The sequence below is a fragment of the Eucyclogobius newberryi genome, unplaced genomic scaffold (genome assembly GCF_026437365.1).
Source record: "Eucyclogobius newberryi isolate DKJ021-1_F unplaced genomic scaffold, fEucNew1.0.hap1 SCAF_9, whole genome shotgun sequence".
In the NCBI taxonomy this organism is placed as follows: domain Eukaryota; kingdom Metazoa; phylum Chordata; class Actinopteri; order Gobiiformes; family Gobiidae; genus Eucyclogobius; species Eucyclogobius newberryi.
The window spans coordinates 12,178,627-12,197,275 of record NW_027316532.1 but is presented as its reverse complement, the minus strand read 5'-3'; the positions used below and the strand labels follow the sequence as shown (position 1 = coordinate 12,197,275).

General features: G+C 46.0%; 1 protein-coding gene across 1 annotated transcript in view; it reads right to left on the bottom strand.

Annotated features, from left to right (window-relative positions):
• Nucleotides 1-18,649, bottom strand: part of szt2 (SZT2 subunit of KICSTOR complex) — a 147,777-nt gene that overhangs the window by 106,255 nt on the left and 22,873 nt on the right. Inside the window, exons 7-11 of the mRNA XM_072439086.1 lie at nucleotides 18,477-18,583; nucleotides 15,543-15,753; nucleotides 13,796-13,966; nucleotides 1,141-1,372; nucleotides 927-1,056 (exon numbers count right to left, since the gene is read on the bottom strand). Of these exons, the coding sequence (XP_072295187.1) occupies nucleotides 927-1,056; nucleotides 1,141-1,372; nucleotides 13,796-13,966; nucleotides 15,543-15,753; nucleotides 18,477-18,583 (851 nt within the window). The remainder of the gene's footprint in view (nucleotides 1-926; nucleotides 1,057-1,140; nucleotides 1,373-13,795; nucleotides 13,967-15,542; nucleotides 15,754-18,476; nucleotides 18,584-18,649) is intronic.

The following is an 18,649-nucleotide window of genomic DNA, read 5'->3' as shown; positions in this document are numbered from 1 at the left end:
CCTGAACAAGCAGGCTAGAGCAGCAATAAATACATTCTGCATTCAAATACTTATAGTAGTTATTATCTACAATGTATAATCATTACTAACAGTTTAAATGATCATATTAAGCCCAATACTACTATATACAACATGTAAGTCCCACTAGACCAAAGAAACGCTCAAGATATTGTTCATCTATCAAATATTGGAAAACTGCTCGTGTAACAGCTTAGACTTTATCCAATTTACTGACAGATTAATGCCTCAATATTAAGCGCTCCATGTTTGTGTGCAGTAGGATGGTTGTGTGCAGTAGGATGGTCGTGTGCAGTCGGTTGGTCGTGTGCAGTAGGTTGGTCGTGTTCAGTAGGTTGGTTGTGTGCAGTAGGATGGTTGTGTACAGTAGGATGGTTGGTCGTGTGCAGTAGGTTGGTTGTGTGCAGCAGGTTGGTTGTGTGCAGCAGGTTGGTTGTGTGCAGTAGGATGGTTGGTCGTGTGCAGCAGGTTGGTTGTGTGCAGTAGGATGGTTGTGTGCAGTAGGATGGTTGGTCGTGTGCAGCAGGTTGGTTGTGTGCAGTAGGATGGTTGGTTGTGTGCAGTAGGATGGTTGTGTGCAGTAGGTTGGTTGTGTTCAGTAGGCTGGTTTGTTGTGTAAAGTAGGCTGGTTGTGTGCAGTAGGCTGGTTGGTTGTGTGCAGTAGGATGGTTGGTTGTGTGCAGTAGGATGGTTGTGTTCAGTAGGCTGGTTGGTTGTGTGCAGTAGGCTGGTTGTGTGCAGTAGGCTGGTTGTGTGCAGTAGGCTGGTTGTGAAAACTCCATATCACTCAAGCTCTACTTGGGACAGTAACGTATTGGAAACATTGAAAATAAACTAAACTAAACATATGTAAATATATAATACTACAAATGTAATAGGATCATGCAGAGGTTCTTAGAGGTTCTCACTGGGGTGGTGGAACCAGGAGGGATGTAGAACAAAGGAACTCCATTCTTGGTGCTCTCTGGGATGGTGTAGTTCTCTGGGATGGAGTTAAAGCTCTGCAGATGCACCAGCATCTGGTCCGTCTGGTTAATGCTGGAGCAGAGGAGAAAACGAGAGTGGAACCTGAAAACAGCAGCAGATGTGTCAGGTGCAGATGTGTCAGGTGCAGGTGCAAACCTCTGCAGGGTGTTCCAGAAGCGGCGGATGACACAGGTGCGGTAAGGGCTGGTGATGGGCTTCCTCTGGGTGCAGCTGATGTCATGGAGGATGTCGTAACTGCCCTCCATGGTCACCTCCACCCGGGTGCTCCTCTTGGCTGGGTCCAGGGGCCAGGGCGCTGAAGCCACATACTCGATGTGCATGTTGTGCTTCCACAGCAGCACCAGCTTGACCTCCAGCTGGCTGCCCCCTGCACACAGCATTATTACTGTAGAGAAGGTCACAGCTTGACCTCCAGCTGGCTGCCCCCTGCACACAGCATTATTACTGTAGAGCAGGTCAGAGCTTGACCTCCAGCTGGCTGCCCCCTGCACACAGCATTATTACTGTAGAGAAGGTCACAGCGTGACCTCCAGCTGGCTGCCACCTGCACACAGCATTATTACTGTAGAGAAGGTCACAGCTTGACCTCCAGCTGGCTGCCCCCTGCACACAGCATTATTACTGTAGTATTACCATCCGGACGCCATTCACAGTCTGTACTGTCCCGAGGAGGAGGAGTTTATACTGCCCTCAAAGGCCTGAAACTTGCCCTGGACTCATCTACTTGTTCTGACCTGAAGTCCCTTAAATTAAATTAATTTCCAAATCCAAACACTTTCAAAATTTAGTTTTTAAATATAATATACAATTTACAAATTCAGCTTCCTTTTTGTCATTTCGATGATATATTATATTACTCGCCCCCTCTTGTGACAGAGGGGTACACGCCACTCTCATCCAGCTGCTTTTCCCACTGACCCCACCCCTCCCATTTTCTCATTGATAATTTGCCACGTTGCCACGGCAACTCAATGGCAGCATAGAGGAAAGCACTCATTGCCTTCAATTTTGCCTTAAAAAGTCACATTTTTGGCCCGATTCAAATGTTCAGGGAGACGCTGTCGAGCATTGTACAACAGCTACGTATGTTACGGACTATAAGTGTCGTAACTTTGTTCATGGTTTGGCCGGGGTGCGACCGGTCCGGAGCGACTTATACGTAATATTATTTGTTATTTTCACACATGCAAACACATTTCATACTCCAGTGCGACTTATATATATATATATTTTTTGGCTGGTGCAACTTATAGTCCGAAAATACGGTACATACATTGTATATCATTACATTCAGTTCATCATTTTGCACAAAACGTATATTCGTGACACAAAATAAGACAATGCATGCCAGAGAGAGTCAAGTATTAACACTTTTTTAAATGGTTGTCTTGGTGACTTCATGACTTGACCTTGAATTCTGAAGAATGACCTCTTATTGCTCGTGGGTGTTGATCGTTTTGCCCTTCACGGCAACTGCTTTTTCAAGAATTACAAAAATAAATTGAACTGAATTGAATTTTGACCAAATTTCAAGTAGGAGGTGTAAAATTTGGCTAAAATGTTATGTCGCCCAAAATAACGGACTTCTTGTGGTGTTTAGGGCGGGGCCATAACACATGTTTTACTCGTCTTGACAGGTGTGTTTGAACCTACCTAAAGTTTCATATATCTGCAATAAAAAAGACCTCTGCAGCTGAGTGAGTCATTTAGCAAACCTTTTATTTTGTCTTTATCTTCCTGTCGAAGAGGTCGTTATGAATGATCTTTCCATTTGAAGCACGTCCAATAACTTCAAGAAGTCTCCTTTCAAAACTTCAGTCTGTTCTCGTTGGTTAGAGAACATCTATTTCTATTTCATTCCTCCTGACCGCCAGAGGACGGTGCTTAGCACCTGGATATCTACATGTGTGCAGCACATAGGTCGAGATTAATACCAACAAAGTCATGTGGTGGACGTGACATGGGTGACGTCAGAACCAGTCCATATATATACCTGACGCACCCAGCGCTCATTTCTTTCTCGCATCAGCGATAGGTCGAAGTTCCTTCTTGGAATATTGCTTTGGATTTTCAGCCCGTTCTCGCTTGGAGCCTCACATATTGGAGCTGCGCGTCGTTGTCCTCCGGAGGCTGCGAGACGGTATCACATTGACTGTTATCATCACCTGCAGTATTTTTTGCCGTTTTCTGGCTAAATATTGATACGCTGTGTGTTGACACAGACTATTACTAGCTGGTTAGCCCTCATGCTTGGCGGCCAGCTTTTCTCAGCTAATTATCCGACAGTCTGCGGACTTTGATACATTAGCGCATCTATTCAGAGCCTGCTAGGCTAGTACACCAGTGCCTCGTGAGTGTTTTTCGCTCCTGGGGCACCGCCATTTCGTGAGTGTTTTTTTTCTTTTAACGCCGTATGTGAGCTCGTGATAACCTGCCCCGTGAGTGACTCTGCTCCTGTGGCTTGACCGTTTATTAGCTTGTCTTGTTGCTAGCTATACTTCGGTTGTATTGTATTTTTTACACCTGCGTGACCCGGTGCCTCGTGAGTGTTTTTTCGCTCAACGGCACCGTGGTGACTGACTATTCTCAATCTCAACCGGTGTTCAGTGAGTGCTCTCCGCTCCTGTGACACCGCAAGTCTGGGACTCGTGAGTGTTTCTCCTGCTCACTAGCCCGTTGCTTCTGCCTCAGTTTGTGGCGACGGTAGCCTGTGCGTGTTCACCCGCGCCTTCTAATTAAGCGCGGTACATGAGCCGGTTGTGAGTGTTATTCGCTCCGGAAAGCTCACAAGATGATGTCATCCCTGTTGCATGGTTGCAACAGTTGCTTGGCTCCTCTAAGCCCAGAAGATGGCCATACCCTATGTCCACATTGTCTGGGGATTGGACATCTGAAACAGGCTCTCACAGAAGATGCCTGTTTCAATTGTATCTCCATTCCACTGGCAGACAGGACCGCTAGATTGGCAGCGGTTGAGAGTACTATGCTTAAACTGACTCTTGCCTCTAGTCCTATTAAGGACCATAAACGCTGCAAGCGTCCCCGCATGGAGGCCCCTGAGGCCAAGAGAAGTCATCCTGATCAGGCGTTGTCTGCCAAAGTGGACACTTTGGCTTCTGAATTTGCTCAGATTAAGTCTTTGCTCCTCAGTCTAAAACCTAGTGGTCCTCCCACTGTGCCTAGCCCCATTCTGGATGATGAAGATAACCAGACAGACTCCAGTGCTGATCATCCTCAGGAGGACGCTATATCCATTGCTGCTTCAGATACTTTGTTCAGAGCAGATGGTGCAGATTTTCTGGGGGCTCGGGTAGAAGGCTGTCACTCTCCTAACCCCTCTGTTGCTCCTCTGACCTGGAGCCCTTGGAGACAGAGCCTGAGTTTTCCTCTGTTCACGAGGCTATTCAGTTGGCCTTATCGAGACTTGGAGTAGATACACCTGTGACGGCTGTCCCTACAAGTGCTTTTTTTCAAAGTCTCCCAGAAGCTTATATTCAGCGTTCCGGACTCTTTGCCATATATTGAGGAGCTCCAACGATGTTGGGAAGATCCCAAGTCGTTTACTCATTTCCCAAGGGAATGCAGGAGTTTGAGTGCTATGCAAGATGCAGCTAAGTACGGATTGGATCGCATGCCCTCCGTTGATGGCACTATAGCGGGCCTGGTTGTAGCGCCTGTGGATGACCTCATTACTAAAGGTTATGATGCGGCGGCTCGGATTGGTCGCCTGGGTAACTCCCTTTCTCATCTAGCCATTGCCCTTTCTCAGTCTCTGAAAGAGGCTGGAGTTGACAATGCTACGCAGAGCCTGAGTGATGCTTCACTTCAGGCGTTTGCTTACATGTCGAGAGAGCATGGAAGGCTGATGTCCACTCTGACCATTGCTAGACGCCAGGTGTGGCTAGCCCAGTCCCCCCTGTCAGAGTCTTGCAGGGGTACACTTCGCACTTTACCTGTTGTGCCAGGTCATGTAACCCCAGACCCCAGCCCAGAGGTGCCAGCTCTTTTCGCCCAGCGGCAAGAGTCTCAACCTTACCAGGATCTGGACGTGTTTTTGATGGCCACGGTCAGGCCAGTCGACCCTCTCTCTAGCCCACGTTTCGGCCACCAAGAGGCAGGGCCCCAAGAAATGACCGCCAGGTTCGCCCGGGACCGCCCCCCCAGGACTCAAGGCGGCCACAACAGTAGAGTTTGAAACTCTACATCTGGCCCCCAGCAGTTTTTCCGAAAGCCGTCGCGGTCGTTGGGAGGCCTTAGTTACAGACCCGTGGGTGATTTCAAGCCTGTTCGAGGGCTACAAAATGCAGTTCAGACGGCGTCCCCCAAAGTTCGAGGGGGTAAAAAGAACCGTTGTTTCCGACCCAGTGAGGTCCATGGCCCTCCGACAGAAGATTCAAGAACTTTGGCGGAAAGGTGCCATAGAAGTTGTTCAGAGTTCAGAACAGTTAAAGGGGTTCTATTCAATCTATTTTCTAGTTCCAAATAAGGATGGAGGTTTTCGTCCGATTCTCGATCTCAGGCGCCTAAATCATTATGTCAAGGTGCTACGTTTTCACATGCTCCATACCACGGATGTCCTGCAGTCGGTCAGGGAAGGGGATTGGTTCACAAGTGTCGACTTAAAGGACGCTTATTTCCATGTACCTGTGGCACCACACCACAGACCGTTTTTTCGCTTTGCTTTCGAAGATCAAGCGTACCAGTTCAGAGTGCTCCCCTTCGGGCTCTCTCTGAATGTACGGGGAGTACATTCACCAGGTATGTGGCGGCAGTTCTTGCGCCCCTTCAAGCCCGCGGAATGAGAATTCTGCCGTACTTGGACGACTGGCTTGTGTGTGCTCGGAGTCGGGAACAAGCACTCGGAGACACTTCCATTCTACTGGACCATGTGTCACAATTGGGGCTTTCAGTGAATGTTGCGAAGAGCTCATTGATTCCCAGCCAAAAGGTAATCTTCATTGGCATTGCCATCGAATCAGTGACCATGAAGGCTTTTCCATCCCCTCAAAGAGTGACAGATGTGGAGAGTGGAGGTTGAACCCGATGGTGGTGCAGGAAATCTGGGGGATGTACAGCATGGCAGAGGTAGATCTATTTGCCTCGAGCGCAACACATTGTCAACTGTGGTTTTCCCTCTCAGAACCAGACAGTCCACTGGGGCAATATGCACTGGCACACCCGTGGCCGGAATGCTTCCTGTATGCATTCCCCTCCCTTTCCACTCCTGTTGCTAACGCTACACAGGATAGCCAGGAGCAATCACAGTGTTATTAATTGCTCCGTATTGGCCAGGGAGGATATGGTTTCCCGTGCTTCTCCAACTTCTCAATGGTAAACCGTGGCCTCTCCCTCAGAGGAAGGATCTCCGGTCACAGCTGGGAGGGAGCATATGGCATCCTCACCCAGAGCGCCTTCACCTGTACCTGTGGCCATTGAAGGGCCGGACTCTGTGTTGACTTCTTGTGACCAGGCAGTTATCCAAACAATCCTGAACGCTCGTGCTGCCTCGACAAGAGAGCTGTATGAGAACAGATGGAAACTGTTTGTTAGTTGGTGTGGGACTCGGGATGTGGACCCAGTGCACTGCTCTGTGCCAGTACTACTAAACTACCTTCAGACGTTATTTGATAAAAATCTTTCGGTTTCGACTATTAAGGTTTCTGTTGCGGCCATTTCATCCCGCCATTCCTTGATTGATGGTCGTTCAGTGGGGTCGCATTCCTTAGTATGCCGGTTTTTAAAGGGTGCCCTTCGCCTGCGGCCTCCAAGGCTTACTCGAGTGCCTTCTTGGGATCTTCCATTAGTCCTAGAAGGATTGTGTTCCCCACCGTTTGAGCCATTGGATGGGGCTCAGCTGAGATGGGTGTCAGTGAAGGCAGCGTTTCTGCTTGCCATCTCCTCTGCAAAGCGTATTGGGGAGGTCCATGCTTTGTCAATCGCTGACAATTGCATTCGCTGGAATTCGGATTTGTCTGGCGTTACCTTGTGGCCTAACCCATCTTTTTTACCAAAGAGAGTCTCTGCTTTTCATGTTAATCAGCCACTTTCGCTGGCTGTTTATGCTCCAGAGTCTGAACTTGGGGACTCTGATGTTAGTCCTTTGTGTCCTGTCCGTATGCTGCGGTATTATATTAATGTGACTGCTGGGCTTCGCAAGACGGTTTGTTTGTTATGGGGGTCCAAACAGAGGCTTTCACATTGGGTTGTGGACGCCATCCTTCAGACGTATCGATCTAGGGCTCTTCAGCCTCGCAAAGTTACTTGCCATTCTACCAGAGGAGTGTCCACCTCTTGGGCCGCGCTGAAGGGTGTCCCACTGAATGACATCTGTGCTGCAACTACGTGGGCTTCCTCCTGTACCTTCGCCCGCTTCTACAGAGTGAATGTGGCGGCTCCTCATCCAGTGGCTCCAGTGGTGTTGTCCGCTACTGCAATCGGCAACTAATCCTGGTAAGAGCAGACTCTTCGTGACCTTGTTGGTATGAGTCATCCAGGTGCTAAGCACCGTCCTCTGGCGGTCATCCGGAATTCATAGAACCTTAGTTACATACGTAACTCTCGATTCTACTCTATAAAGAAAGGTCTTGAAAAACGGAATATTAAACCATATCTTAGGTCAAAGGATTGAATCAATAGAAATGAATGTCTTTCTTTCTCTGTGTCCAGATTTCTTTATTCAAAATCAGAAGCATAATCAGAATCAGAAAAGGTTTATTGTCATCAATGAACAGAATTCACAAACATAGAAACTTGTCTTGGTGATTCAGTGAAACATAAAACAATGAACAATGATTAAAAAAATATTAAAAACAAAAAGGGGCATGCATTCAAGAAAAACAATTTATATCTGCTATAACATAAAGATAAAAATAAAAATGGGCTTACTATGTAAGCAACATTTACAGTTAAATTTACAGATGTAGTGCAGAAAGTGACAGTGTTTAAGAAGAGTCCAACAGCCGAGGGAGAGAAACTGTTCTAGTGGAGGAGGTTCTGGTCCTGATGGAGCCTCCTGCCTGAGGGGAGTGGCCTCCTGCCTGAGGGGAGTGGCCTCTTGCCTGAGGGGAGTGGCCTCTTGCCTGAGGGGAGTGGCCTCTTGCCTGAGGGGAGCGGCCTCTTGCCTGAGGGGAGCGGCCTCTTGCCTGAGGGGAGCGGCCTCCTGCCTGAGGGGAGTGGCCTCCTGCAGAGATAAAGTCTGCAGCCGATCACCTTCTCAGCAGAGGGCGCTGTAGTCTCTGTTTGTCCCTGGCTGTGGCTCCACACGGTGATGGAGGAGGTGATGGAGGAGGTGAGGATGGACTCAATGATGCCGTGTAGAACTGCTCCATCATCAGCTGATGAGCTGATGGTGGCTCCCGCTTGAGGTCCTGGTGATGGTGGCTCCCGCTTGAGGTCCTGGTGATGGTGGCTCCCGCTTGAGGTCCTGGTGATGGTGGCTCCCGCTTGAGGTCCTGGTGATGGTGGCTCCCGCTTGAGGTCCTGGTGATGGTGGGCTCCCACTTGAGGTCCTGGTGATGGTGGCTCCCACTTGAGGTCCTGGTGATGGTGGCTCCCACTTGAGGTCCTGGGTGATGGTGGCTCCCACTTGAGGTCCTGGGTGATGGTGGGCTCCCACTTGAGGTCCTGGGTGATTGTGGGCTCCCACTTGAGGTCCTGGTGATGGTGGGCTCCCACTTGAGGTCCTGGGTGATGGTGGGCTCCCACTTGAGGTCCTGGGTGAGAAGGGCTAATTCTGCAGCAGATGCCAAAAAAACCGAAACTAGATCCGTAGGAGGTTCTGATGGAGAAGAGCTCTTCACGCGGACACACGTTTTATGAACAAAAACAGAGAAAACAAAGAGCAGCAGCAGAGGCAGCCTTCATGGACCCATCTTCCAGACTCTGCCAATTCCTATCCCCAACCGGCTATTTGATAAATGGAATAAATCAATCTCCAGATTAATATAACATGGTAAAAGACCCCGTATCCGATTTAAGACCCTACAACTATCAAAAGAAAAAGGTGGGGGGGGGCCTACATTGCCTGAAAAATGACTTTATCTCAGCCCAGATCAGAGTACTGCTGTAGTGGTGTGACCCAGAATATGAGCCATGATGGAAACATATTGAGTGCAATGCTGTGCCGGGGGTTCCTGTACAGGTCTTATACTGAGAGTAATGTGGTGCCGGGGGTTCCTGTACAGGTCTTATACTGAGAGTAATGTGGTGCCGGGGGTTCCTGTACAGGTCTTATACTGAGAGTAATGTGGTGCCGGGAGTTCCTGTACAGGCCTTATACTGAGAGTAATGTGGTGCCGGGGGTTCCTGTACAGGCCTTATACTGAGAGTAATGTGGTGCCGGGGGTTCCTGTACAGGCCTTAGACTGAGAGTAATGTGGTGCCGGGGGTTCCTGTACAGGCCTTACACTGAGAGTAATGTGGTGCCGGGGGTTCCTGTACCGGTCTTATACTGAGAGTAATGTGGTGCCGGGGGTTCCTGTACAGGTCTTATACTGAGAGTAATGTGGTGCCGGGGGTTCCTGTACAGGTCTTATACTGAGAGTAATGTGGTGCCGGGGGTTCCTGTACAGGTCTTATACTGAGAGTAATGTGGTGCAGGGGGTTCCTGTACAGGTCTTACTGGCAGATGACAAACGGCTGAATAATCTGTGGGAAGTTGAGAACCCATGAGTAAAATCTGCACTTATGACATGGAAGAAGCTACTCAAAAAATATAAAATGAACAAAGATATTAAAATATTAAGCTGGTTGGTTTATGACTAAAGCGTTAAACCAAACTGCATCAATCAGAGATTTAAGATTTGGACAACAAAAGGCATAACGTTTTTTACCAGATCGTAAAAGAAAATGAAATGAAAAGGTTTGATGTGTTGAGAGAATCCTTTGGCATCCTTTTTTATCCTTTAATCCTTTTTTAAGAAATAAAACAAAGCACCAACAATTATAACACTCTGACTGAAATCTTTACTGGAAGTTTCAAGGGGAATAATAGCATAATAGTATATGAATAGGGATGCATGCCTAAACCCACGTTCAGGTTCATGTCCGGATTTGAATCCAGAGGTTTAGGTTCAGGTCCAGACCTAATGAGTCCGGCTGAACTCATGCCATTTTTGCATAATGTTATAACAGCATAACACAAGCTACTTCGCTAAATTAAGTTGAAGACACATGAACAAGGACGACACAAGGCTTAACTGCAGACTGAAATAAACTCAACTTGTTTGGTTTATTCACCGTTTATTAACAGAAGTTACAACTTACAAATCACAAGCTACGAGCTAGCTAACACACATTCATGTGTTTTACTCTTTTACTAGAGGAACAACTCCCGAACAAGAGCATGTTGTGTATTAGTATTGGGGCAGCTGTTTCAGCTGATACTATGTTTGTCAAGTGTATTACTGGTTTGACTGGGCTTTTCCCCACACCTGAAGTTTAATGCCTTTAGATACATTTCCACTATTTAATTTTGCAGATCCATTGGCATCAAAATCAGGTAAAAACCTTCAAAAACTAGCATAACAGTCAACTAGAACCACTATAAATCAATCAACTTAGCAGTATCAAAAATAGAATATGAAAATATTTTACACTATACATCATATTAAAGGTGGTATGGACAATTTTTTTCAGCAATTTTTTAATCATATTTCCTCGTGGCGTGGATAAATCATTTGTCCTGCCACGTATCAATCATAAAACGCACCTATCGCTCACCTGCAGCCGCGTCAGGCTCGTCCCCATGTTTCCGCGTGCCTAAGCGCATGGATCTATCATAATATAGTTCCCTCAGTGTACGGGGCAAAATGAAGACGGAGAAAGACAGTTCGAGCTGACGCAGAAGTGGACAGAAATCTACGGGAGACGAGAGATGCGATGCGCTCCGTTGCGCTAATAAACAAACGCACGTGTGTGTTGTATCAGTCCGCACGGGGAGTGCGCATGCGCACTTCCGCCTGCGTTCTCAAATCGCCGAAAAATCGTCCATACCGCCTTTAACAGCATTAAACACAAGACCATATTTAACAACTGTAGAATACAAATACTATTACAAAATATAAGCTCCAATTAATGAATCCAGCGATTAAACAATATTACTTTGACTTAGTATTTACTTAGATGTATAAATATGTATCTGGCACATTAACCCACTGAAATAAATGCTACATCACACCACAACATAACAGTTATTTTATTCATATTGTAGCGACCCTAGTCTCTAGTGCGCATGCGTGCGGTCTCTGGGGCGGAGCTAAGAGCGGGCTCAGGAGACGAGGTAGTTTCTGACGTTCCTGTTCCATCACCATGGTTACGGCCAACAGTAACCAACTCTGTTCAAGAAATAACGTGACAACTTGTGAGCACTAAACCAGCATTACTGACCTGAGCGAGAAGTTACTATATTTACACCCAAACCAAAGCACAACCCGCTCCTTTAACGTCTAACTCACGGAGCGGCACAAGCGGCGGCTTAAAACGATCTTCCCGAATAGAGCTGGGTTGAAATAATTGATTTTCCAATTTTTAATCGAATCGCATATTAATGACCAATTATCGATTCATAGGTCCAAAAATCGATTTTTTAATTTTTTATTTATTTTATGTTTTTAAATTAAAATTATTTTCTACATTTCCCTCAGTGAACTTCAATCTACCTTCAAGAAAGATAATTCAGGACTCCTGGATTATCTTTCTTGAAGGTAGATTGACCCTTAACCTTTTCATCAGTCTTCCAGCCATCAGTAACTACCAATACTTGTAAGATTTGCTGTTTAATATTGATATAATACTAGTTTTAATATGTTGCTTCTCTACACAGTCATGAAGTGAAGGAAACGGTTCAAATACATTTTTCATTTTTAATAACATTAACCCCCGGATCGAATCGAAATCGGAGCGAATCGGATGGGATCTGAGAAATCGGAAAAAAAATCGATTTTGAAACGTAAAAATCGGAATTGAATCGATTCTTGAAATTGGAATCGAAACCCAGCTCTAATCCCGAATGTTCGGTCTCGCGTCTTTAAACTCATTGCGCCGGCTTCAACTTCTGCCGCGGGAAAGACGCGTGCGTCGCTGATGGCTCCGGACGCGCCATTGACAGCGATGTCAGTGTTTACGTCTTTTCCAGCGCGAATTTTGCGATCTATGGAAGGTTTCAGATGGTTTCGATTCTAGAATGTAAAGGATATAGAATGTGAGTGGTAGATTTTTAATGAGTCCAGAACCGAATCACCGGGGTTTCGATTTTTTTGGACCTGAACCGAAACGTTTTTACAAGTCCGGATCCGGTCTGTCGTAGCGGTACGCATCCCTATATATGAATAATAGCATAATAATATATGATGGAGCAAAGACAGCCAATAAATGGGAAGGACCACAAAAGTCCCATGTTTGGAGGGAATTTTGTTGGACGAATGTGACCCATTTTTCCATAACACCATGTCAAAGTGCCCATTATTCACAGGGATATATATATATATATATATATATATATATATATATATATATATATATATATATATATATATATATATATATATATATATATATATATATATATATATATATATATATATATATATATATATATATATATATATATATATATATATATATATATATATATATATAAAAATAAGATAAGATAAGATATTCCTTTATTGTCCCACATGGGGAAATTTCATTGGTGCAACAGAGGTAGATACAGAAGAACAGATCACTTATAGGAAGTCTGAAAAACACTTTCAGTAGAAGATCTCCTATAAACAAAAACTCCCATAGACAAATAAATACATAAATACCATTGCATGTGATCCCGACAGTAATTGCACATGAATATGTGTCACGACAGCACATAGATTGCACATGAATTTCACAGTAATTGCACATGAATTGCACATGAATTCCAACAGCAATTGCACATACGACAGAATTGCACATCAGTATTAGGTTAGGTCAGTATTGCGACGGGATAACGTGACGATCTCCGGGTAAGACGACTGTTCTCCGCAGTTTCATGAGTTCCTCCTTTGTGTAAACGCGGTACGGCGCCGGCCGGGGGGCGGGGCCGGAGCCGGGGGCGGGGCCGGAGCCAAGACACATCGCGACGACACGACGAAAACACTCAATCCAGCCGAATAAAGTCAAAACAAGTTAATTTAAAGCGATTCCAGTGCGTGTCCCGATCGTTCGTGAAGTTCCTCTTTCATATAAACGTGTATATAAACGTGTACCGACGACACGCCGTACTTTAGCGCGGCCGGAGGGCGCGGGGGGGGGGGCTGGTGGGCTCGCTCCGAGCTAGCTCACGTCACAACAACACAACGAACGCAACGAAAAACACTCAAATCCAGCCGAAAAAAGTCAAAAACAGTTGAATTAAAAAACTATTCCAGCGCGTGTCCCTATCGTACAGTAAAATAGAAAAAATATACTAACTATATTTACAAAATATAGGAGATAAAGCACAATAAGTGTGAGAAAGATGAGAGAGCGTTTACACCGGGCTGCCAGCTGTACCAGCGCCTTATATATATATATATATATATATATATATATATATATATATATATATATATATATATATATATATATATATATATATATATATATATATATATATATATATATATATATATATATATATATATATATATATTTTTTTTTTTTTTTTTTTTTTTTTTTTTTTTTTTTCTTATGTAAGTTTTTGTTGGTGTGAGTTTAAAAATAAGAAAATGAAAAAGAAAATCCTCTCTAATAAGTTCACATTGAGCTGCTTTGGTACCTTTGGATAGGCTGACGTCCCGAATGGTGTAGCCCTCCCGCAGGCGCACGGACACCACACTGACCAGGTGAGCCAGCACCTCCTTCTCCGTGTGCTTCTTCCTCCTCATCACCAGGGCCGGGTTCCCACTGGCAGACACCAGGTGCTCATTAAACAGCTTCAGCTGGGACACTACACACAGCACGGGACATACAGTCAAACAGGTGAGAGGACAGAGGAGAGACAGGTGCGTGCAGAGGACAGAGGGACAGAGGTGAGACAGGTGCGTGCAGAGGACAGAGGGACAGAGGTGAGACAGGTGTGTGCAGAGCACAGAGGGACAGAGGAGAGACAGGTGCATGCAGAGGACAGAGGGACAGAGGTGAGACAGGTGCGTGCAGAGGACAGAGGGACAGAGGTGAGACAGGTATGTGCAGAGGACAGAGGAACAGAGGTGAGACAGGTGAATGCAGAGGACAGAGGAGAGACAGGTGGGTGCAGAGCACAGAGGGACAGAGGAGAGACAGGTGCGTTCAGAGGACAGAGGTGAGACAGGTGAATGCAGAGGACAGAGGAGAGACAGGTGGGTGCAGAGTACAGAGGGACAGAGGAGAGACAGGTGTGTGCAGAGGACAGAGGGACAGAGGTGAGACAGGTGCGTGCAGAGGACAGAGGGACAGAGGTGAGACAGGTGCGTGCAGAGGACAGAGGGACAAAGGTGAGACAAATGAATGCAGAGGACAGAGGGACAGAGGTGAGACAGGTGAATGCAGAGGAGAGACAGGTGGGTGCAGAGCACAGAGGGACAGAGGAGAGACAGGTGAATGCAGAGGACAGAGGAGAGACAGGTGGGTGCAGAGCACAGAGGGACAGAGGTGAGACAGGTGCATGCAGGGGACAGAGGTGAGACAGGTACGTGCAGAGGACTGAGGGACAGAGGTGAGACAGGTGAATGCAGAGGACAGAGGAGAGACAAGTGGGTGCAGAGGACAGAGGAACAGAGGTGAGACAGGTGAATGCAGAGGACAGAGGAGAGACAGGTGGGTGCAGAGCACAGAGGGACAGAGGAGAGACAGGTGCGTTCAGAGGACAGAGGTGAGACAGGTGAATGCAGAGGACGGAGGAGAGACAGGTGGGTGCAGAGTACAGAGGGACAGAGGAGAGACAGGTGTGTGCAGAGGACAGAGGTGAGACAGGTGCGTGCAGAGGACAGAGGGACAGAGGTGAGACAGGTGCGTGCAGAGGACAGAGGGACAAAGGTGAGACAAATGAATGCAGAGGACAGAGGGACAGAGGTGAGACAGGTGAATGCAGAGGAGAGACAGGTGGGTGCAGAGCACAGAGGGACAGAGGAGAGACAGGTGAATGCAGAGGACAGAGGAGACAGGTGGGTGCAGAGCACAGAGGGACAGAGGAGAGACAGGTGCATGCAGAGGACAGAGGGACAGAGGTGAGACAGGTGCATGCAGAGGACAAAGGTGAGACAGGTACGTGCAGAGGACAGAGGTGAGACAGGTACGTGCAGAGGACAGAGGTGAGACAGGTACGTGCAGAGGACAGAGGGACAGAGGTGAATGCAGAGGACAGAGGAGAGACAAGTGGGTGCAGAGGACAGAGGGACAGAGGAGAGACAGGTGAATGCAGAGGACAAAGGAGAGACAGGTGGGTTCAGAGCACAGAGGGACAGAGGAGAGACAGGTGCGTGCAGAGGACAGAGGTGAGACAGGTGAATGCAGAGGACAGAGGTGAGACGGGTGCGTGCTCTTACTGCTGAAGCACTCTGAGTTGGTGGACTCAGGGTTCTTGAGGAAGGAGTATGTGAGGAACGCTCGGTGGTAGATGTTCATGTCCTCACTCGCATGATGCACCTCTGGACAGCTGGGCAGGTACGAGCCAAAAGTGGCCTGGGACATGAACTTCATCAACTCCACGTTGGGGATGTAGCCGAAGCAACAGTCGTACGAGTAGGAGCCCCCCACCTTCAGGACACACACACAAAGGGTGAGGCAGGACGTCCAGGAGCACTACATGATATCATCATGTGATCATCATGATCACATGATATCATGTGATCATCATGATCACATGATATCATCAGATCATCATGATATCATCAGATCATCATGATCACATGATATCATCATATCATCATGATCACATGATATCATCATGATCACATGATATCATCATGATCACATGATATCATCATGATATCATCATGATCACATGATATCATCATGATATCATCATGATCACATGATATCATGTGATCATCATGATATCATGTGATCATCATGATATCATCATGATCACATGATATCATGTGATCATGATGATATCATGTGATCATGATGATATCATGTGATCATCATGATATCATCTAGAAATGCACCGATCAATCAGCCGCCGATTAAAAAAGCCGGTTTTAGGTCGAATCGGCCAGAATCGGTGACCGGCCGGTCCATGTCGTAATGGCCGGTTTTCGGCCGATCCAAACTGACCCGCATGCGCGGTGCGTAGCAGCTCAACGCGCCCAGAGCAAAACAGCTAAAAACTAACAAGACTCTTTCAGAGCGCGGCGGCCAAAGTGTCCAGTTTACATTCAAAGTCTATGTAAACGAGCGTCGAACACCTCCTGCGTTTTCCGCGGTGCGATTCCTGCTTTTTCGCCGCGGCGCGGAGGGTGCGTTTTGCCGTTTTCCGCTCTAGACGCTTTGACAGGTGTATAAGCTTCAAAGCGTTAAAATTGTTCGTCCCAGAAAAGTTCAGATTTGTTCAACTTTGTTGGAACACAAGAAGGACCGAGCCTGGAGGAGGATCAGAGGAGACTGGGCTGTGGGGTAAGTTATTATAACTTTGAGACGATTAAAATCTACGTGTTGATAGTTGATGCGGTCAAAATAATTTGCGCTGGTTTGTGTTTGACGAGTTAATGTGTTTATTCAGAGTTATCTGCAGAAGAGTAGGGACACATTATATGAAGGGGCCAGAAGAAGCAGCAGCAGGGCTGTCAGAAGAGTTGTTCTGCTCAACTAGCAGAGAGCTAAGCTACGAGCTAATGCTAACAAGAGATCTCATCCACCTGAAATGAGACTTTAAAAATACTTTGATGCATTTGAGACATACATTACGTAGATACAAAACTTAAATTACTGTGAAATGAGTGACTACAATCTAATGTCAGGCCTATTTAATTGTCCCACAGCCTCAAATAAATGTTTACACAATCAGCTGTGCACTAGAATTTATAGCGCTCTAGAATCGATAGTGCACAGCTGATTGTGTGAGAGTGTGAAGTTATCAAAGAGCTGATGAAACTGGAAAATGATATTGGCAAAATATATGTGCCTCATTTAATATATTATATGTATTATAATAGTAAAAGTTTGAATAATATTGCAGTAAATGTACTGGGCTAAAATATAACTGTTGTACAATGTTCTTTAAGATCTGGATTTGCCTTCAGCCCTCCCTGTTGCTCCTGCTCCTGCTCCTGTTGCTCCTGCCCCTGCTCCTTCAGGGGATGCTGGCCCTTCTGCTGCACCCACAGGTGTGTAAAAGCATTTGGTTGGATTACAATTTGTTTTTTAGCCTGTGTCATCTAAATTGCATTGTGTGTTTTTTGTAGGGAGGTGCTGGCAGCGCTCTAGGACTGACCCTCCTCATGTTCCATCTGCTTCCTCTCCTGCAGAGGGTTCCAGCTCATTCAAAAGGATGTGTAAAATTACAAATGTATAAATTACTATATGAAAATAGTTAATTTGATTTCAATCTGGAACCATTGGAGCTGCATCTTCTGAAGGAGAAATGGACTTCTTTTTCCTGTGTCCCCCACTCTTCTCCAGGCCATATAGTTCTGTATATATATATTATTTTTATATACAGTTATTTATTTTTCTATTTTTCCACAAAATAAATTACATTGTGTGTCCTGTATACATGCACCTTTTTCACATATATAATACTGGGTAGTTTGTGGGAAAATCAGTGGCTAGATATAAAATCGGTATCGGAAAAATCGGTTTTGGCAGGTCCAACCTCCTTAAAAACCGGAAATTGGTATCGGCCAAGAATTTTGGAATCGGTGCATCTCTAATATCATCATGATATCATGATGATATCATGTGATCATGATATCATCATGATATTATCATGTGATCATGATATCATCATGATATTATCATGTGATCATGATATCATCATGATATTATCATGTGATCATCATATGATCATCATGATATCATGATGTGATCATCATGTGATCGTCATGTGATCGTCATGATATCGTCATGATATCGTCATGATATAGTCATGATATCGTCATGAGATCGTCATGAGATCGTCATGTGATCGTCATGTGATCGTCATGTGATCGTCATGATATCGTCATGATATCGTCATGTGATCATCATGTGATCATCATGTGATCGTCATGATATCGTCATGTGATCATCATGATATCATCATGATATCATCATGTGATCATCATGCGATCATCATGATATCATCATGATATCATCATGTGATCATCATGCAATCATCCTGCGATCGACATGTGTCTGATTGTTCACACCTGGGACCAACTCATGTGAAGACAACAACGAAGAAAATCAATCAAATCAGCCCAGAGTCAGGGGCCCAGAGTCAGGGGCCCAGAGTCAGGGGCCCAGAGTCAGGGGCCCAGAGTCAGGGGCCTCTTTACCTGGACAAAGGAGCAGGCTATGGTGCTGCTGCGGAGCTGGTTGAGGAGCGTCTCACACATGGCCACATCTGGAACACTGCTCACTCCGTCTGTGATGAGGATGATTCCTGCAAACACAGTTACAACAATGTTTTTTACATCCGTTCTTTCTCAAGTGTCCAGCTAAAGCCCCA